Source organism: Miniopterus schreibersii (assembly GCF_964146895.1).
Source record: "Miniopterus schreibersii genome assembly, chromosome: 5".
NCBI lineage: Eukaryota > Metazoa > Chordata > Mammalia > Chiroptera > Miniopteridae > Miniopterus > Miniopterus schreibersii.
Genome location: NC_138106.1, coordinates 28,101,519 through 28,124,569, shown reverse-complemented (window position 1 = coordinate 28,124,569; position 23,051 = coordinate 28,101,519). Strand labels below are relative to the sequence as shown.

The window sequence follows — 23,051 nt, the reverse complement described above, 5'->3', positions numbered from 1 at the left end:
TCAATTCAGGTGATGAATGCTGCTTTGCACAATTCCAAGAGCACAGTGAGTAGTGACACCACGTCCATAAATGGTGGCATGCAGTAACATCATGTCTCAAAACAGCTCTGTCAAAAGCAAGCACTTCTGGTGCTGAGCAAGTACCCATGAGCTCACAGTCCTTTAACCTATCTTTTCATCAGCTTTTAAGAATTTATTTTTTCCTTTCGGACTTAGTTATATTATTACTTAACCAAACAGTGATATATCCTTGAAGCATCAACTGAAGTTCCGTTTTCCTTTTTCCTACATTCCCTGAGTAAACTTCAAAGAGGAAAACTGTCACCTGAACACAGATCCCTGTCTAAATGCAGTCTTCCGATAGGACAGTCTATCAGAACTGCACTTTGAGGACTCAGCATCACTTTTAAAGGACAGTGGCTTCGGGGAATTTTTTCCTCAAGCTAAGCAGCCAGCCGGCCACCTAGATCACTACCACAGTTATAGGGCCAAACCCCTCCTGTGAGCCCTCTCTGCCTCTCTTTCACTGATCCCTGGGCCTCAGGTTTCCTTTCTTCAGGCAGTGGAAACTGAGAGAAAGAGGGCTTTGTCTCTGCTAGAACTTGGAACTCACTTCCAATTCAAGGCTGATGCCAGGAAATTACATGGTGCCTTTCAAGAGAATATCACGTAAAAGGGAATCCTCGGCATTAGAACTGCATTTCTTCCAAGTGTGCGGGGAGGTGATAACCTTAATGAGAGATTCAGAACTCTAGGAATTCTAGCTGGGTTCACACCTCTCTCAGAGCAACAGCACGCTCACACTGCTCTCCCTCAGGGGTGAAACTTTCTCAGTGGCAGTGACCACTGAGCTGAACTGGGGCACAGCTAATCTGATCATCACAATGATCGTCATGGCTGTTACCCAGAAATAGAAGTCAGAAGCTACAAAACTAAATAACTTTCTGATGTTTAATTATTCTTCCATAAATAGAAGTCAATCTCCTTTGTAATGGCAATTAAAGTGGTGATTTCCACTTACAAAATTATTGGATAAGTGCCAATTTGACATTTGTCTGGGTCCTATTGATAGAAAAGGTCTGTTGTGTGGGTTACCAGTATAAGTCTGCATAGAAGGTATTAAACTGCTTTAAAGTATCTTGAAGGACTCACAGAACCACCATCTACTTCTAAATGATTACATACTGATTAGAAAGCATTCTCATCTGCGTATTTATTAAACAGAGATTCCAACTTGAGAGCTGTTATTCGTTAAAAGCATCTATATGCACACAATTCAGAAGCGATAGCACACATCCTTAACTCTCTTTCTCCTGTCCCTTCTCTCCTGTTCATCCCACGTGATATGATATGCAAATGACATTATTTGGATCAAAAATACCACTTACTCTCATAAAGTTAAACTGTGACTGTCATGTTTAAAAATATTTCTATGTAAGTTAGTAGCTTCTAAATTTGGTCTGGTCTTTGGATTTAACTATGTGGGTGGCCTGCTGATCCAATTAGGAAGTATGTTAAGGAAATATTACCACAAAAAAAATTGGCTTCACTTCTAAAGTACCATCATGAAAAATAACACAAAGGAAAATTAAAAAGGAAAAGGTCAAAGAGATCGTTATTCAAAGGAAAAAAGGATACTCAAATCTAGGGGCTTCACAATCATGTGTTTCTGTAATTCCCAATGCTAAGAACCTCAAATCTCTTTATCTCTCAAGGAATTGCTTCTTGCAGGGACAGTTGTTCCTGTAGGTCAGTTTCCTCACTTCTGGAGCCAACTAATCAATTGTTTCCATAAGCTAAACATTAGCACATGGAAACAATGCGGGAACCAAAATTTCAGGTTACATTTATTTACACCCTAAAAATAAATAGTACGTGGAAGACTTCATTTAGCGTCACCATGTGAGTAGATGAAACCACACTGGATTGGAGATGGCTAGTACCAACAGAGGTTAATTCCTATACCACTTAGAATAATATCAAGCTTATTTCTCTGGTATAGCTGTGGCTGTTTGTACAGTCCCCAAAGCATCTAATTATTAGACTCTCAGGACAAATACCTAGTATACTTGTACCCTGCTTTACTCAATGACTAAATATTTGGATCTTTACAGCATCTAGGTTTCCAAAAAGTAAATGACTTGCTTAAGTCAGGATGCCCAACATTCTAAAAAGAGGACTGAAATCCACAAGTTCTCAATACTGTTTCTACACATTAAACAAATCACCTGCAAAATCTCAAAGAAAAATATATGCCTTTTATTTAAGGTGTTACCAGATGTGGCTGAAAGAAAAAAAAAAAGAACAACAATCCTTCATACAATTGTGTGCTGAACTTTCTGCAGTTCTGCTTCTTTTCCTGCAAGGTGGTCGGATACCCCTCCTTTGTATTTCAGAGTGTAGCTGGGAGCTTGACTTTTGCCTAATGATATGCTATAAACTACAGAGAAATACTCCATACTCCATTCCCAGTACTCTATAAATAGTACATAATTTACTTCTCAGTCCCATGTGGTATTTATTATCCTACCTTTCAAAGGTGAGGAAACCTAGGCTCAGGGAGGTTATATAACTTACCCAAGGTCACAGAGACAGTTAATGGCCATGCTGGACCCCAACCCAGAGAACCAGATTGCAAAGCACAGGCCCTTCCCCTCCAGACTTCTGCCTCGTGCTTTGGCACTGGGCTGTCCCCACATTCCAGCATGCTGGCTGAGCCTCATCTAATGCTGGCCAGTCTTCAGGCATTTTTCTCACCTGCCAGAACCCAGCTGCAGCCACTGCAGTCTGCCACACATTTACTTAGCAATGTTTGTTAATGGTTTACGATGTGCCAAGGACAGTGCTAGGTGTGAGGGGCACAAAGATAAATAAGATACCATCATGAATAAGAACTTCAGATAGAGAAAGGCGAAGAGAGGGAGGAAGAGGAGGGAAGGGAGGAAAATTGTGTAAACAATCAACTGGGCTGCGCAGGAAGAATGGACTGTCACCAGGCTGAAAAGGTGTATATGGGGGCCAGGGGATGGTGCAGTGGGCAGAATAATGACCCCTCTCACCCCCAACTAAAGATGCCCACATCATAATCCCTGAAGCCTGTGAATATATTGTTCTGCAAGGTAAATGGGAGTTTGCATTAAATTAAGAATCTGTGAAGCAGAGACTAATCTGGATTATCTTGGTGGGTCCAACTTTGTAAGTGAAAGAGGGAGGCAGGAGAGTCAGAGTCACAGAAGGAGACATGAGGATGAAAGGGGCCACAAGCCAAAGAATGCAGCAGCTTCAAAGAGAAGCTGGAAAAGGCAAGGAGTCAGGTTGACCCCCAGAGCCTCCGGTATGGAATGCAGTCCTGCGGACACCTTGATTTTAGCCTAGGGAGACCTATCTGACCTCTTAGAGGACAATCTTGCCATATTTTGCCTAACACCATAACTATTTACAAAGAAGCCTGTCTGCCTACTCTGATCTAAAAACTATATACAATAAGTGCTTAATAAATGCTGAGTCAAGGAAAAGACCAATGCATTTCAATATTGCTTTTATCTTGCTAGAGACATAGGGTCCTCAGAAACATGGACTCTGTCCCTTCTGCAGTAAAGAAATAACTAGGACTAATTCAAGAAAAACAGTGTGTGTGTGTGTGTGTGTGTGTGTAGAGACAAGGCAGTGCAGTTTGTGGGACAGTCAACTAACCTGTTGCTCTGCGTTCTGTCTCCAATTATAACTTCAGTTTTCCCCATGGAGTTTTCTTCTTTCTGCTGCACTATAAATGTAAGCTTTTCCTATGATTCTGTCCTCAAGTGTTTTCAAATCTCTCTGTACTCCGGCCCCCACTCACCACCAAAGCTATCATCCACTCCTATGACTTGACCATTCCCATGAACGTGGTCTCCCCATCAGTACCTTGCTCCCCTCGCCCCACAGCATGGACCTACCAGACACCTGTAACTGCCCACTGTGTTTACTCTCCTGGATGCCCTGCTAGTGAAACAAGCCCTACATGTCTGAGAATTGCAGCGAATATACAAAAAGCACAAAGACACGAACCTACTCTAGAGAACTCACATATTACTGGGAAAGACCAGGAAACAAGTAAATGGAGTACAATGTATTAAATACATACAGAGCACAGTGAAGCTGGGGCAGTACTAGTGGTACTGCGTACTAAGTGGAGTATACTACTGATGGGCGGGGACAGCAACCAAGGAGTCACATTAGAGGAAGTGACTTCTAAAATGAGGCATCCAAGCCAGAAAGCCCAGTTATCATGACACTCAATTTCTGATAGGTTATAGCACCTTACTGATTTCTCTCTAGAGTGGCTCTAGTATCCGCCCTCTCTTTGCCGGTGGACGCCACACCCTAATTGACTCCCACAGCCTCTCGCCACCACTATAGTAATAGATTCCTGACATGTCTCCCTGGTCCAACCTCCTCTCACTCCAGTGCATCAGCCAACTGTGTGATCATCCTGAGAGCACAGCCCTGACTACATACTTCTTTGCTCAGAAACTCTACATGGCAACCTGCTCCTTCCCAGATTAAGTTCTGACTCCCCAACCCAACATCAACACCCCACTCCTCTACAAATATCCCATTGTGCCCCTTGTCCAACACACCTCATGCTTTTCAGTTTAGTCAAACTCAGCTAAGTAGCCTGAAGCGTGTTTGGATTCTTCTGTGAAAAAGCCTCAGTATTTCAAACACATGAAGAATCAAGGTTTTCCCGTTCAGCTAGAAAACACTCCCAAGAACTTGGCTCTCCAATCTCAGATGAAAGGCTGAATCAACATTTTGAATGTTTCATTTCAATTTCAAAGCGCCTAGCAAAATCAAGTTCAAAACCTCTAATATCACCACTCCCACCAATTTTTTTTTTCTTGCCATTACACTCAATATTTTGGACTTATTTTTCTCCGCTAATATTTAAGTATCTTTTTGAAATTCACCTGGAAAAATACTTGGAATTACTGAGGTTTTCAAAAATTATTACTACATTTACACATGTAAAAGGACATTACTAAAAGGAAACAGTTCTGTAGACTTTAGGGATGGGGGGAGGTGGGGTGGGGATGTATCCTTGGAAGTTGTGAAGAATACCTAATTGCATTCAGAGTAGCTAAATACAGGGGATGTTTCAGTGGATTACGACTAAACAGAAGACCTCTGTTCTATATTTTCATGCTCCATTAATAGCAGCACTATTTCATAGTTTATGAATAATCTGCAATGGAAAGGGGCCCTTTTGCTTACCTACTATGTGGTGAAAGAAAAGCACACTTGAAATACTTAAGAAAGTGTCATTTATGCTGAGAAGTCCAGAAGGCATACCTGTGGTTTCTCTATTCCCGAAAGAATGTCTTGCACCCTCTTTACTTCCAACTCATACTCTGCATGGAAAAAGAGGGGAAAAAAGAATCACAGTTAATATCATTAGAAGGCAATAAGGCTGTCAAGTTCCTTTCCCAAGGCCTTTACCAAGGGTTATCATTCAGTCAGTTGCCTGCCTGTTACCATGAACTTTTGGTATCACAAACATCATGAGAGTCAGAAACAGGGATTTTTTGGGGTAGGGATTTCGCTGTGGTTGTGCTAACCAGCCACTACATTGGCTTACATATTCACAAAGTTGACTAGATTAACACTGAGTTCCATCTAACAATTCAACAGGCAACAAGGAATAAAAGGCCCTAAGAAGGTGAAGGAGGATATCAGTGTAGCTAGAAGCTAAGGACAAGGAGATGAGTTTGAAGAGGCAGGTGCCAGTTCATGCAGGGCTGTGAGTTCAGGCTTTTGAGTTCAATTTTTAGTCTAAGTATGATGGGCAGCCAGCCACTGGAGTGTTTAAGTAGAGAGACTGACATGCTCTCCTTTTGAGTTTGAAAAGCTGTTTGGCTTTTGCATGGATAATGGACATATGAAGGGAAGGGTGAAAGCAGAAAGACCAGGCAGAACCTTGTTGAACTGGTTGAGGTGAACGATAGAGCTGGCCTAGGGTAGGGACAGTAGTAAGGTTGGTGAGAACAGGACTGGTTTTGGAGGCACAGGTCCTGATTGGATAGGACAGGCAAGGGTGAGAGAATGAGAAGAATCAGGGATCAAGAATAATCCCTAGTTTTTGGCTTAATCAGCTAGATGGATGATGGTATAAGATGGGGAAAAGGGAAAGTCTGGGGGAGGGGCAAGAACCGTTTTAGAAATGGAAGGGGAAAGGGCTGGGAGTAGGGAGGGTAGAGTAGGAAGAATAGATATATGTATAAAAAAGATGATGGAATTTAAACTTAGAATCTTTGCAAGATTTTGCTAGAGAAACCTTCTGAGTTTCAAAACCTTCTTGATGGACTCTAATTCTGAGTTTATAGATTGACTTAACTGTTAAACCTAGTTTATAAGCTAAATGCTTGAGATATATGATTACCAGAACATATGTCCTTGCCTTGGAGATATTTCCAGTCTAGTGGGCGTGGGGGTTGGGAGGGAGAATGAAAGCAAAAAGCCAATTACAGTGTGATAGGTGCTATGGTAACGGCCATCCAAAAGAGACTCTACAAGCTTCTTAGGGACCAACATCTAGCTGAGCTCTATGGACAAGCAGGCATTTGGAGGTCACCAGGAAAGTTGAACAAGGGAGTGAGAGGTCAGTAAACCCAGCTCTTCTGAGGGCTGTTCATTCTCATCGTTCACATCTAACCTCAGCGTCATCTTTTCAAAGACTCCCGCCTCAACTCCTACCCCTTACCCCAGCCTCACTGCAGTCATTCACAATCCTCCTTATTGTCTTCCTATCAGTTATCAAAACCTGAAAACTAATTCTCTTGTTTGTTCCCTTGTTTATTACTTGTCTCTCCTACCAAAATATAAGCTTCTGGAAGGCAGAGATACTATAGGTCCAGAAAAGACAATTTTTTTTCTGTAAATAACCAGGTAGTAAAATTTTAACTAATTATTTTTTTTTATTAAACAATAGTTGACATATCATATTAGTTTCGGATGTATAATACAGCGACTTGACAGTATATACACCTCATGAAGTGACCACCACAAGAAATCTAGTAGCCATTTCTGTCACTGTATGAAATTATTATTGTAATATTGACTGCATTCCCTGACTGTACCTTACATCCCCGTGACTTATTTTATAACTCAAAATTTGTACCTCTTAATCCCCTTCACCTTTTTGCCTGGATAGTAAATATTTTAAACTTTGTTGGCCACGGATAGGTCACAAGCTCATTTATAATCATGTATTTATGTTAACATATAGATAATAATGGATCATACCCAAAAGTCAAAAGTATAAATAACCTGCACATCTTCTGGAAGCTCCTACTAAGTAAACCATAAATACTGTGTATCTTAGAAGTTCATTGTCAGGAAAAAAACACATAAGCACAGTTGCAATAAAAGAACTGGTTCAGTTGTTCAAGACAAAACTTTCTCAATCACTGGTTATTCTAGAATTTGAAAGAGCCTATGGTTTGAAATCCACACATAGCTAGATACATCCAAAGAGCTAGCTGAAGGAGGACATTGCTTCTGTCGTGACTGACAGTGCAAAAGTGTCTGAGAAGAACAAGAAGCCAGACCCCATCCTTGAGGTAATAAAGGTTTAGCCTAGAACAGAGATGACCACCTATTCAATAAAGAAAGATGAAAATAATTAAAGAGCTCTGCAAAAGAAGAAGCCTCAGGACTATGTAGGTACTAGGTATAGGGCATGAAAGAAAGGAGAAAAAGAAAAGTCCGAGACCCCTTGCTCGAGTCAGCTTTCAAACACAGATGACAGAAGAAATAGTTATGTTTTTGATAGAAAAAGAGAAAACGGGAGAGATGATTGGGTTAGAAGAGGAAAAAATCTGTGTAAAACTGAAAAGAATGGGTTTCAGATAAGAGCCAGTACTACACGAGAAAGGTCCTGACTGAGACGAAAACACCTTCCAGAGCGAGGTCATGACCTGTCTGTCTCACTGTAGTAGTGAAAGCCGGCGTTTCTGAGGACTAGGCATGTGCACGCCAACGCGCCACCATCCTGCTCACATGTACAACACCTGGCAAGGCGGCGTGCTCTGCTCCAGTTCAGGGCGGAAGTCTACCTGCGCATCCAAGTCTTCACCGCGGGTGCTGAGCACGATGCCTGCAGGTGCCTTTGCTGGCAGAGGAATGAGGGCGAGCAACAAATAAGGAGACTGAGGCCCCAAAGCAGGCGTGCTTCCCCAGAATCGCAAGCCACTCACTCCCCTATTAGATCAGCCAAAACCCTGCATCAGAGCCAGACAGGGTTCGTTCTTTAAAGTTCTAAATGGTGGATGTGGAGAGAGAAAAGAAAAATGCATTCCCACCACACTTATTTAATGCTTTTCCATTTGTCCTGCCACATGCTAAGAGAAAAAAGTAAATAAATGCCAGGCACACAATTTGCACAGAAAAGAGTGAAAATAAAATCTGTTTAACTGAGCTAAAGCGACAGTTACCACATAAAAAATAAACTCTTATATGAAAGCTAACACTCTGGTATGAAAATGCCAAAATTCTCAACTCTGCTACCTAAATAACTGAGTTAACTCAGACCTCAGCCTAGCTCTCCTACGCCAAGATTTAGCTTTGCCCTGGAGTCATCTCTGAATTATTATCACCCTTTTCATAAAGCAATTTCAGAGCCCAACTGTACTAAGTATATTTCAGGGTACATTTCTGCTTGCTCAATTGTTTTTTCTCTCTCTCTGTTTCTGTCTCTCTGACACCCCCCCCCCCATATTGTGAGAGAGGGGAAAAATAATAGCAATCCCCTCACAAAAACAAAAAAAAGGAACAGTTCTGATCCTTTGCCTTCTGGAGAGCCTTTATATCAAGTTAAGAAGAAAGCTATGTTTGTTTTTGTTTTCCCTCCCCTTAAGAAACTGGTATGTGGCAAATGGACAAGAGATTGTCCTAGAAGAGGCTGAAATGCAAGGTTCGGGTGCAAGGTTGTGGGATCAGGTTCTCTTTCTCCATTATCGGGCCTGCCTTCTTCCCTCTGGTTTGCAGCAAGCATATTAATCCAGAGGCAAATCTTACAAGCCAACTTTGTATTTCTCCTGGCATGGAAGCAGCCATGAGGTTCAAACAGATTAAAACCATTTTTCTACCTGCTTCAATTAGGTTTGTGACCCCAGCGGAAGTGGACAGACACGACAACCCACCTTTTATATCACTACCTTCTCACTATGTGAAAGCCTTTTCCTCGCAGTGAGGATGGTGCTGGTCAGTGAAAAAGGGATATAGGACACTCTGAGGATGGTGCTCCAAGCAGAGCAGAGGCATTTTGTTTTGCAGATATAAACACACGTGGGGGTGGGTAATTTCCTGAAAAGGAGGTAAGATGGAAGCTGCTAGTTCAAACAAGTGCACTGAGTTGAGAACCACCCTATTAGGAATGCTAAAAAAGGGGCAAGGGGAAACGCAGCTTGGTGACTTATGCCTTTCTTCCCCCTAAAAGCAGATCTCCGAAGAAATAAAACATTTTTAGCAAAGGAAAAGTTAAAATAAAAATACACAAGCAAGGAAAATACATTTAAAAGAAAGAAAAAACCCACACACATAGAGGGAATATGTGTCATGTGAAATTTAAACTTTCCACAAATAATGGTTTTTATGTTTGCTCCAAAAAAGAACAGTAAGTTCAGACTGTTTGAATAACTGTAAGGCCTAAACTAATTAAAATAGCCCCTTTTATAAACACAATTTAGTTCTTTGGTTTGTTTCACATTTTTTCCTTCTTAGAAAAGAGCTGCAGCTAGACACTTAGCTGCTAGCTATAGAATGCATCCAGGGCTGGAGCAGCCCCTTCATTCCAGTGGGATGACATCAGCATTACTTCCTGTAACTTTCTGTCCAGTTCTCATCCACAGGCTCATTACAGATGTGCCCGGCATAACATGATATGCTTCCTCAGATTTGCCAAGGAGCTGACTTTGCTAATCTCTTTAACAAATTACGTGTAATAAACTAGGGGCGTGGAAAATATGCAACTTTTGGTCATGCCCATTTCGGGGAAAAGAGGCTTTAAGGCAACAGCACTCAATATAAAAACTATATGAAAAGAAATAACCACTTTTAGAAGGAAAAAAATGACTTGATAATAAGGTGGATATCCAGTTAATGTCTACAAATGCTGATGAGAATGAATGGGGATGAAGGAAAACAGCTTAAAAATGCTCAGTGAATTGCTTTTCCAATCAGAAAAATAAATCCACTGTCTTCATTTCTGATTACTTATGCTGGAGAAAAGGGGAATCAATAAATACATTCAAAAGTCAGATTAATTACCAAAGAACCCACATTTAGTGATTATGACCCACATTTAATGGTGTTAAATACAAATATTAAAAATGTATAAAATCACAAGGAATAAATTTGCAAAATATAAGGACAATGCAATTATTCCCAAAGACACCTAGTCCAGGAATAGCTTCAGATGTCAATCATTCTGATGCTAAAAATGCCAAGACAAACATCTCTGGCCATTTAGCTAGTTAAGTGGTCACTCTATTTGAAATTCTGAAAGATAGCCAAGGGAATTCCGTACTCTTAACACTAAAAAGAACGCAGGAGGCAGGTGAACATACATGGTGGGAAGTTTCTTTCCAATCTAGGAAAATATTTTCAAGAGTAACTTGGGTTGCAAACAGATTCTGGAACCTTAAGGAAAGGAGAGATGAATTCCTTCTGCAGGTGGAGTGCACGGCTGCACAGACGGGATGGCCAGAGAATGTAAATGGGAGAATGCGGGCTGATTTCCTCTGAGCTTTTGTTGTTATTTCTGGAATTCAGTAGAAAGGATTCTTTTCTTTACTGGCCCAAGATTTGGTAACATTCACATTAATCAACCCATAGGCAAAATGGGTCACTTGATGCAAAAGCTGTATAATAGTTTGGGTATAAATATTTTAATACCTAAGTGCTAGGCCTGGGTCCTCAATTAAAAGGGAAAGCACCAGCTGTGAGACCCTTGCTGTGTCCCAGGCTCAACTCAAAGTTTATCTCTTAGCCACCTTCTGTGATGTCAACTAAATTGGGTTCTCCCTGAAATACTAGGCAAGTCTATATTAATTTCTGTCAAATTAAGAAAAATTCTTGTGTTTACTTCACAAGGCAAAAATCATATATGTGCGTGGAACTCAACAAAAAGCAGCTAGTATTTTTAAGAACATTAAATTAAACCAGATGAAAACCCCACAAAAAATGAATAAAATATTAGATAGATGTGCCTGCCTGGCAAGTTTGACTTAAGTACAGTCTCTTCCTTTCCTTCTTTCTGCATGTTTGAACTATTTCACTTGCAGGCTGTGCCCTAACCTGTGCCAGATATAGCTCTTTTATTTTGGGGGAAGTCTCAACTCCATGATTATCCAGCAAAAGCTGGTACCCTCCCTGGGTGTGTAACAGGAAGGCGATTGCTTAAACACAGGATAGAATGACTTACAAAGGTAATTAAAGTTTATACACTACTTTCTGCACTGGCATCTATAAATGTTTCCGCAAAATGTTTTTTCATTAAGGCTTGGCATGTCACAATGAAAACTTTTCAAGTAGCACATTCAATGCTTATGCAAGACTGTGTCAACTGACAGGCAGAATCTAGGGAGCACAATTTTGTAATACATTAAATCTGAAAGAGAATTTTAATATTTATACCACCTATGCAACAAGTTTCAAACAGTTTTTATACTGTTTTCTTAATTCATATCTCATATGACTCAGTTACATGGATTTGAAGATGATGAGAGACATTCAGTCTATGGTGAAAGAACCCAGTAAAGTTCATCAGCTGATATGGGGATCAAATCCAGAGCTAACTTCATGTGCTAGAGTTCCATGTAAGTCATCAGAAAAGTCATTACTATCCATGATACAACCTACCAGGCAGGTAATGTCAATGAGTAAAAGAACATGGACGTATCAGGCTAAAGGGAAGGACTGTGGAAAACTGAAAAAGCCCTCATCCTATTTAATGTTATTGCCAGGAAGGATCATGGGTCTAAGGTTGACAAATATTGCCCTTTTTTTCCAGAGAATTTGGAAATGAAAAGTTTTTCATGAAATTGCCTACTTTGTGATTATTTTTATATCTATAGAAAAGTGAAGTAGTACTATGAACACCCATATGCCCTTCACCTAGATTGACTAATTGTTAATGTGTTGCTATATTTGCATTTTATCTCTACATATACCAACATATTTAAAAGTTGTTGATATCATGACATTTCACTCCCCAAACTTCAGCATGTCGTTCCTAAGAACAAGGACCTTCTCATTCATAATCACAGTAACATCACAACCAAAGGATCTGACACTGATGAATAAAATCTAATCTACATTCCATACTCAAATTTCCCCAACTGTTCTAATAATGTCTTTAACACCCCACCCCACCCCTGCCATACAGGGTCCAATTAAGAAGACATGTTGCATTAGTTGTCAGGTTTCATTAGTCTCCTTTAATCTAGACAGAAATCCCTTGTATTATTAGTTATCTTCCTAAGGCTGATATTTCTGAAGAGTCTAGCCCAGTTTTCTTATAGCATATACCACTATCAGGATTGTATAACTATTTCCTTATAATTAAAATCAGGCTAAAAATTTTTGGAAAGAATTCTCTATAGATGCACTTCCCAGCCCATCACACTTGAGGAAGCATGCAGTGTCAGTTTGAACCTTCTGGTGATGCTCAGCACTTGGATTTAATTACTTGGCTCCAGTGTGGCATAGCATAGTTCTCTGTTGTCAAAGCACCTTCTCTGTCTTTTTCCCACTTTATCTATTAACTCATAGATTCTTCTTTTAAGTTCAATAAAACCTGTAATACTCCAGTGCCATCATTCTTTTGGATGCTAAAACTGTCCCAAATGTAGCTAGTGGGAAGCCCTTTAAGGTGTTTTCTGTGCCTCTTTGTACATTTCCTTGAGACTTCTGTTTTGAACACCTATTAAATATTTTGGTTTAAGGTCACTTGGCCAACAGTGAGAAAATGTGCAGACCACAGGTGAGAGATTTTAGTAGCATAAAGTAGAATTTAGCCAAAGGTATCCAAAGATTCTCTTATTTAAATGTAACTAGAAGGAAAAAAAGTCTAAATATTTCTGGTTTCTCTATCTTTTAGAAATTAAAGTTAAAACAAAGCAAACCAATAGATTAAGGGCCATCTTAAATGACACTTTAATATACAGCAAACTTGAACTCTATAAACTTAAAAATGAACTATTGTAAACTTTAAGTAAAAAAAATATAGAACACATTTGGCTCTTCTTGGATTGTGTAATTTCTGCTCTCAATTTAACCTGGCCATGTTTCATTTCTTATTCCTCCTAACCAACATCTCCCTTTAAAAACAGATAATCAAAAGAGACAGCACCATCTGCTCTAATCCAACAAAGAAAATGGACTGTGTGCTAAATGCATCAAACTTGAGAAATATGAAGTTAGATTGGGTCACCAAGCAGGAAATGCCTAGTGGAGATGCTATTGAGAGATTTTTCTCCGGAACTAGGACCACTGTCTGAGGACCATATCCCACAAATCCAAGGGCAACATGAAAGAAGTCATGAGTTATTTTCAAGCAAATTACACCAAAGTCATATGCACTGATCTTGCTGTCTCATTCTAAGTCTTTTATAAAATTAAATTATTTTGAATTTAAGTTATTTAGTTTTCTATATAAAATAAAGGACTCTTTTCAGCCACACAGCTGGCATCTGTTATCTAAATGGGCTGCCTTTGTTGTTCAAAACATGATAGTCATAGGCCTGAATAATGTCATTTGCATGTATGTTTAAAATGCAGTTAAAAGGTCCAAGAACTGGAATATTACATTTATACCCCAAACCAGCTCTATAAATGACACACCTTACCAACCATACCAGCCATTTCAAAGTTTGCAGATGACAAATCATTCTCACCTGGTCTCCATCTCCTAACAGCTGAGGTATACAACCCCTGGAATATAGCGCATCAGGCCCAGCTGAGAACCCATAAGGAAAATCAGCCATTTGGGTCATAGACCAAACTGGACAAGAAATAAAAATGCACAAGAAGAAAATATAAAAGATAGTAAAGAAAAAAATAGAAGAGATGCCCCAACCCCAGTGTTGGGGGTGTGGTATGAAAAAGGAATGAGAGACATAAAAACATCCAAAATACAGCTCTCACAATTACATTAAAATTGGCAATTTCTCTGGTAAGTAATTAACTTTAAAACAATTTCCTGGGGATTATAATGATAAAATTTCTATTATAAAACACCAAAATGTAAGAGGTTAATTTGGGACAGACAAACCGTAAGTGACCAGAGGGGAGAGGGCAGTACAGAATATGCACATATTCTATCCCTCCCCTGTGGGTCTGGCTGAGTTTCCTCATCCTTTATGCCTCTGCTGAGAGACTGAGTCTCCCCTAACATTCCATCTCCTCTCCATATTTAAGTGTATATCCAATGGCATGTTCCTGTTCAAAAGGGTAAAGGTAAGCTTCATGAGCACAGAATTCATGTCTGTGCTGGGTGTCATTGATTCCCCAGTGCCTAGTTCAATGCCTGGCACAAGAATATCTATTGAGTGTGTGACTGAATAAATGCTCAGAGAAACACTACCCACAAATGCACACACTATGCTTTTAGTCTCTAAGTATTTAGAAACAAGCAAATGACAGACATCATGGTACAGAGAGTTGTTAAGAGAAGACACATTGATAGATCACAGTATTATATTAAAAACACACTGTGACAAAACTGTGTCCAAAATCCGCACATCTATATTTTTGCACAGGAAACTAGTATGCACCTACTAAGTAATTCATAAGAGCCCTAAATTTTGTGTGGACCAGAAATATTTCTACAGCCAAAGCTAACAGTCTTCCTAGCAAAAACCTCAATAAAGCCATCACAATTGCTGTGATGATAAAAGTGCAACTAAGCACATTACTAATTAAGCAATTGAAAATTCTTGGATCTCACTTGGATCCTGGAGAAGAATGGAGCATTTTATCTACTAGTGGTAACTTTTTCATCTGAGACACAATAATTTTATTTCAGAAAATTAAATCGGAATGCACAAAGTTGTTTTTAGAGGCTAAAATGCCTTAGTTTTGTTTAGCCAAGCTAGCTGTTTTCCAGCTTTCCTGTCCCACAATAGTTTTTTTTGTGTGTACAAATCATGCGTCTCTAAAGAACCATTTGAGATGACTCTATTATGCCTATTTAGCAATTAGTTACTCAGCCAAATAGAGAAGTCTGACTTGCAAAAGTATTTGCAAGTCTCCCTTTTGCAGTCTTAATGCATGCCTCCAACTGCCCTGACTACCCTTTCTCCTTTCTGCCTAGGAGTATGTGACCGTCTGGTTGCCTTTCTTCCCATAATTAACAGTCTTCCAATTGCAAGCCCAGCGAATAAAAAGCTCAGCATTTTCCATTGAGGGATTTCATTCTTTGCATTGCTCTCTATCTCAGACCTACAAAGTCCTACTTGGCTCCACTGTGGACTCAGCCTACAGCTTTCCACCTGTAGCAAGCATCTAGCAGTTTGACACTTTGGAGTACAACACTGCCATTTGCTCAAACTTTAATTTCCGAGCAAGTTTACTGGCGCTTGAGCAAAATAGTAATGAATATTTCTTTAATCATGCTGGTAATAAGTAACTTAACTCATCCATTCCTACTAAAACTTCCCCAGTAAACTCCCAAACCACCCTCCACAACTAATAGTCAGTCAAAAAGATGTCCTAAGAGATAGGAATCAGAATGGTGTATACACAACAGTTTCATCTTATTCCTACACAGTAAAAGATGTTATATTTTCAGAAGGAAATTCACCTAAGGAATGAAAACACAGGTGAATATTAAATTTCAGGTTTTAAAAAAGAAAGTATGACTTTTTTTTCCTATCAATGTGTGCAATGGAATAAAATTTTATTAGATTATTTTGAATACCCAGAGCAATTCAAAGAATTATAAACTATAGTATAAGAGTATCATTTATAATTAGATAGCCCTCTGTAATGCTTTGTTATTGGCTAAATTGTGTTCCTCTAAAAATCCATGTGTTGAAGTCCTAGCCCTAGGTACCTCAGCATGTGACTGTCTCTGAGATAGTCTTTTCAGAGGTAATTAAGTTAAAAATGAGGTCATTAGTGTGGGACCTAACCCAATATGACTAATGTATTTTGTAAAAGGAGAAAATCTGGACACAAACACATACAGAGGGAAGATGATGTGAAGCCACAGAGACAAGGTGGCCATCTGCAAGCCAAGGAGAAAGGCCTGGAATGGTTCCCTCCCTCAGAGCCCTCAAAGAAACCAAACGTGCAGATGCTTTGATCTGGGACTTCTAGTCTCCAGTCCTGAGACAATAAATGTCTGTTTAAGCCATCTAGTTTGTGGTACTTTGTTATGGCAGCTCTAGTAATCTAACACATGTATCATCCATATGCAAATATATATTTGGCATTATTTTTCATTTACTAGATACAGATCCTACAAACTAGAGCTTTTAAGAATTTGGTCATCATCACATAGGCAAATCTACAAGAACCCAGTATCAATCCAAGATCTTCTGATTCTCAGTCTAACTCTGTTTCTTCTTAGCAGGCTCTAAAACCTCCTCTCATCCTGCCATGAGGGAAGGCTGAGGAGAACAATTTTACTTATGTGAGATGAACAAATCTACTAGCTTGAAGGGATAGCCAGACCACTTGGTTCAGTACAAAATAATTACACTGGAAGTCGAAATGTGTTTATACTACTGCTTCCATAAGAGGTCATATCCAATTACAGAGGGCCAATTTAGAAGTCCAAAAAGAAGCTACTGAAAATCATTTGAAAAGCTGATCCAAATAAAGACCATTTCCTATGATAATTCTACAGACTACTTCATGACAATGCCTCAGTAACACAGCCCCCCTCCCCATAGAAATATATCACTCAGGATGTTTTTGAGGCTAGAACACTATTATGCAGTCAGTAATTGCTTCCAAAACACATGTTACGATATTTTTGCAGCTGACTGTGGCTTTAGAGAAGAAGCACATACAGACTCCAAAAGAACAGAGACTACGGTGGACCATAAACTACAGCTGTTTGCTGTGTGACGCCACCTGAAATATCTGCATGTTGTTTTCTTCCCCATCAGCTAGTACAGAGTGTATCCAGACTAAACTCATTTACAGCTTCAGCTGTTTTTCCAAATTTTCAGACACTCAGCATTAGCTCAAATGTAGAGCAGCCATTTTTCTGAAGTCTTTCAGTAGGGATAAAGAAGGGGAAACCAATTCTGTCCTTAGACAAAGTAATGACCATTAAAGTATAAATTAATATCTTTGTATTAGTAGAAAAAAGTTCCTAATTTGACCTTCTGTTACAGTCACTGAGCAAAAGTCTCACAAACATTTTGTTTTGCGGAAGAAACACCAATCTACCAAAGAGTGTGGCCCAGGCCTGTGCTGCTGAGGAGGCTAACAGTTGTTCTGTGCCCGTATAAGGCCCCCATATTATTATAATAAGCAGGAACAAACAGAGAAGAGAACATTGGGCGAGAGGCTGTGATTAGAATGCAGAGCAGGTGAAGGCAGCTGGTCCAGGTGACTTGTCTGACCACATGCGTAACAAAGGACTTTCTAAGGGAATGGACACACAGAAAAAGAGCTGAGGAAATGGATTCAAGAGTTTCTTTATGCAGCAAGTAGTTGGAACTGTTTATCTGTAATTACTGTGAACTAGTCTTCATCATAATGTAATTACACTACATCATTAGTATTGTCGTGAACTAGTTTTCATTTCTAAATTTTGAATGAAATGTGAAAGTCTTATTCTCTCTTCCTTGTCTATGCTTCCCTTAAGTACCTTATTAAATAGTGGTTACTAAAATGCAGTTGAGTAAGAAATTGCATGACCGGAATTATAAATGATGCCATCCAAGTGAGTGACCACTCATCAGGTACAACAATTAAAATATCACATTTGACCAGGGTTATATTCCAGCAGGATGAAGTGAAATGAACTAGAGGAAAAGCAAATAGCCTCTGTGCAGATTTGGGTTTATAGCCACCTAAGATTGTGAAATTATAAGCATTCCATCTGCTCACCAGCTGTGGTCCCTAATCCTCTTTAATAACTTCAGCCTGCACGACTCCATGAGAATCCAGGCGTCTTCCAAATTTCACTTTACATTAGTTGCCAGGATTGATATTTAGACACCAGTCTCCAGTGAAAGCAGCATAAAGTTGATTCACTGGCAGGTGTTAAATTTTCAGAAGAGTGAAAGGAAGTGGGAAGAGACTAAGGATGGGAAGAAAGAAATTAAGGAGGTTCCAAGATCATCACATTGAGCTTTTAGGGTTCTACACTCTCCAGTAAAGCCCAAAAGCTCAAATAAAGACTATGTGCCTAAAACGTAAAATTAAAAATTCCCTAAAACTTGTAAAAGGCAACATCTAAAAAAATTATGTCCAGTTGTGTCTAGAATGTGGTTATGAATTCTGTAGCAGCCAATCCTTTCCTCCACTGCAATCCTTAACCTCTGCCTTTTGGTCACCAACCAGAGACAAGGTCCTGGCGCTGTGAACTGTTTCCCACTGTCACAAGGCTCAGCTAGCTTTTCCTTAAGGTACTTAAAGCAGCTTCTAACTATCCATGCCCCCCCCCCCCAGTCATTGTAGAGTAGAAGAGAAGAAATGATTCCTTTATGACTTTTGAGCTTGGCAACAACCTGGTTTCCAGGCAAACACAGGCTTATAATATCTCCTGTATTATAGTTTACAATACCTTTAGTTCAGACTGCTGAAATCTTTTGAGAAAAAGCTGGAATTAGAGGTCTCTGTTTAAACCCATTGGTGGATCTGGACCCTAGCGACAATGTCGTAAGGGGGAGGACTTGCTTCCTATTCAGATGTCTTCTACAGAACAGGCTTATCTCCTAGGCTACAGGTCACAGAGGCTTCCTTTCCTAGAATGCTTTCATTAGAGGGCTCTCTGAACTAAGATGCGAGAGTCTATCTTGTTTCAGAATGTCAGTGCACTCTCTGGGAGAGAATGCTTTCATAAGTGGATGGAGTCTCCATTAATAATTCTCCAAGTAGAACCTGTTGTTCTGTCTCTCATTTTATAAACATTTGGAAGGTGATGGATCTCCACTTTTATTTCTGGCACAGACTTGAAGTTTCCTTAAGAACTCCCTGCTAAGAACACAGTGACCAGTGGAGGTGGTCCTGGCTGGAAGAGCAACGTGGGAGCAAGTGAGCAAACATCTCCGGTGCTAGTACAAAGTGCCCAGAAAGTCGGGGTTCACGACATTTCCCTACAATCAGAAAAGAATATTTTCATCTTATCTTTCAACAGAATAAGAACACACAAAACCATTCTGAGTGCTAAAGGTGGTGAGTAATACAAAAGTTACTATACCATTTTTAAAAGATGCTTTAATGCCCGGCCCGGCATGGCTCAGCGGTTGAGCATCGACCTAGGATCCAGGCAACTGGGGTTCGATTCCCGGTCAGGGCACATGCCCGGGTTGTGGGCTCGATCAATGACTCTCTCATCATTGATGTTTCTATCTCTCTCTCTCTCTCCCTCTCCTTTCCTCTCTCTGAAATCAATAAAGACATATTAAAAAAAATGCTTTAATAAAAGTGCTAATAGAATTATACTACTAAGAGCTGTTATCTGAAAAACATTCCCAAACGATAGGAGAAATCAATAGTTTAAAAAAAAGGTTGAATCAGTCTTCATATTAAAAACATGCTTTAATTTTCCAAAATGTTTTTACTGCCATGCAGTCCAGAGTATCTGAGTGAAGTTTTAATTCCTATAAGTTACCTGAGGCTCAATGTAAACTGAATAGGAGAAAGCACACAGCACAGGCTCTACCGAAGGTAAGAGCTAATGGCAGCAGAAAGAATAATGGATTGCCCAGTGACTCTGAACCACCAGACGAGGCTCGTTCTCACTGAACAAAAAAGGGGGAGTAGTGATGACAGTTTATTACATTTATTTGGCAGAAAGGAAACATAAGACTTCATTTATAGGGAAAGGCCTTCCTCTGTGGGGATGAAATAGGCTTAGCATAAAATTCTTACCTGGCTGTTCAGTTTCTCAAAAAAGCATTTTGTGCTGCATGCTGTGCAATTCTGGCACACAAACCGCATAATAAACTATCTGGTAACTTGTTCCAACTGTAACTGGAATTCTGTATTTTAACTCAAGCCTTATAAAAGGAAAAATTTTAAATAAAAAACAAAATCCAGCATTTCTTATTATCTATAAAAGATGTTTGGAAGCCCCTTTGAATGAGCTCTGCACTTGAACTTCTGACTCCAATCTGTTTCCTATACATTCAAGGGGTGAGCTCTGGTGGGAGAATACAGACAATATACACATACATGAAACAAACATGATGAGGTCAGCGAGTGGCGGGTGCCGCGAAGAATATGTTTTCAAGGGTGATGCAATAGGGCAGTCAGGGAAGGCCTTTCTGATTCTGAAGCATTGGGGCTATTCCAGGAAGGCTGAGGAGCAAGAGAACTTTCAAGGCAGAGGAAGGAGAGAGCAAAGGCCCTGGGGCAGGAGGGCCAGCATGCTAGAGGTACTGTGTCTACAAGCCCAGAGAGCTGGAGCAGGTCTGGAAGGAGCCGAGGAAGCACAGCAGTCACCTGATGCAGAGTGTTGAAAGTGGGGTAAAGTCTGCACTTTATGCTAAGTTCAAAAACACAGAGGGTTTTAACAAGACCCCATTGTTATTGTGTGGAAAATGAAATGTAAGGGAACCAAAGTTAAAGCAGAGAGACTAGCTCAGGGAAGAAAATCTCTTATGCAAGTGCACATGCACACAGAGATTAAAAATCACTGTGTAAGGAAAAGCTTGGTACCTTCTTAATTTTGCTGTGAACCTAAAACTGCTCTAAAAAAAAATAAAGATTTTTAAAAAAAAAGCACAACAATACTCGAAATTTAGGAAGAAAGTCACATTTAATGAAATGTGTTTTAGATATACAGGAAAGTACTACTTGTTTCACAATACTCAATGTGATTTTCTAGACCTGTAGAAAAGCCCGCGTTTGTAGCATAGCTGCTCTACAACCTGAAGAATACAGAACAGGAAAGGAATTGTGAATCGGTTGATATGCATGCTTCACTGCAGTCTGAAGTCATCCTTGTTTTGAATACTGATCAGAGATATATTGCAGTGTAGATGGTACATCACTCCAGACAGCAAGTAATACCAAAAGCAGTAAGTCATATTCTCTACATTTAAGATTTCAACATATTTCCATGAATGTGGTGGCTCACAAAAAAAGTCAAATTCTACTAAGTGGAAAACGTATTTCAGTCTCCAGAGCTGTCCTCAAATAGTAAAACAATTTACCAGACATATTTAAATAGTTTTTCCCAAAGTCCTTTATTTTTCTCATTTAAATTGGTTCCAAAAGGAACTGGCAGGGCATAGTATATGCTGTAAGTGATTGATATTCTTATGGAAAAAACATGTAAGGAGCTAAAACGAAAGGCTTATAACTATGCGCAAAGTTAAATGGCCTAAATAGACAGACTTGATGTTTCAAATTTATTGAAAATAAGATTGGAGAAGCTATTCTAGAGAGGTAACATGATGTGATCCCCTCAGCTTCCTTTCCCCCTTATTATGGTCCTAGCAATACCACTAAACTAGCACATCTGTTCCAGCTTGAACCCACTACAGGGAAGACTCATGCTACTGGACTAGAATGTCATCCTAAATCTCTCGAGTTCCCATTTACAGACCATCATGGCATCGGTACCTCTGCCTTCTGTCATGGATAATCTGTACCACCTTGGTTGATACTATATAATCCAGCTGAGTTATCATGTTTGGTCAAAACTTTTTTCCTTTTATTTTCATATTTCTTTATGTACGCAATCTGGGCTTTGTACCTCAACTTCACTACTTTCATCAACCTCTTGTTTTAGGACTCCTTGTAATCACAGTCCAGGGAAACTTTTGAAATCCACAGCAGACACAGAGTTCTGACTATTTTGTTCATCCAAGCAATGATCAGCTGAAATTTCAACTATAAAGTTACATATACTTAACTTTGATATAGATTTCCTACCAATTTTATAGAATCATAGAATTCTGGAGGAGGAAAGAATCTTAACTGATTTCAAACACTATCATGCATACTGTTAAAATCTTCTATCTTTCTATTTTAGGCAAAACACCCACCCAAGGGTAAAAAAGGTAATCTATAAGACATAATTTCATTACATCAGGCAATAATTATTAAAAACAGCATGGCAAATAACAGGGCTTTAGAATTTATCACCTTATGACACCTTGGGGTCCATAAAACTCATCTCCAAAATTAAACCAATTATTAGGCCCCACCTTGATGACAGCTATCAAGGAAAGGACACATGGAATCAACATATAGCATTAGCTATCCAGTCGATGGCTAACAAACATCAGCTTTTATGGCATTTTCTTGGAGTAATTCTATAACAATTAACTATTAATTATTACAGAATCACTAGATTCATTAAGAATGAGTTATTTTGAAAGCTTTGTGAGTCCTATCTCATGCTAGGTGAAAACTATCTTAGTTTCCTCTTTGAAGATAATACATATTGCAAATCAGACAGGCTCCTTTCACTTCTTTTTGGGAAATGCCACTAACTCCACTATTCATCTCTTAAAAGGAATTACACAGATCCTGATACTTAACTTCCATTAAATATGCCCTGCAAATACATACCCACCATTTTACATGTGTATACTATACAAGTCCATGACACAGCGAGCTTTTATTTCCAGAGTTAAAGTGAACAATTGTTACAGGATTCAATTGACTTGCCTCAATTAGCTTAACTGACTGCAGAGATTTCCCTGATGCAAACTGCTAACATAAAAGAGAGAAGGTGGTTCTGCTTAATGATTCTTGGCCTATGTTACTACTAGGAACAGGGACTTAGTGCAGCTAGCGTATGTTTATATTAACTCTAACTCACTGAAAAGCCTGTGGTGGATGCTGAGGAAGGTGAGGTAACACATGGATCA

General features: G+C 39.5%; 1 protein-coding gene across 4 annotated transcripts in view; it reads right to left on the bottom strand.

The window, feature by feature from the left end:
- FNDC3B (fibronectin type III domain containing 3B) overlaps nucleotides 1-23,051 on the bottom strand; it is a 292,074-nt gene that overhangs the window by 76,061 nt on the left and 192,962 nt on the right. For all 4 annotated transcript variants that reach the window (XM_081137956.1, XM_081137958.1, XM_081137959.1 and 1 more), the window contains exon 7: nucleotides 5,332-5,390. In XM_081137956.1, coding sequence (XP_080994082.1) covers nucleotides 5,332-5,390 — 59 coding nt within the window. The remainder of the gene's footprint in view (nucleotides 1-5,331; nucleotides 5,391-23,051) is intronic.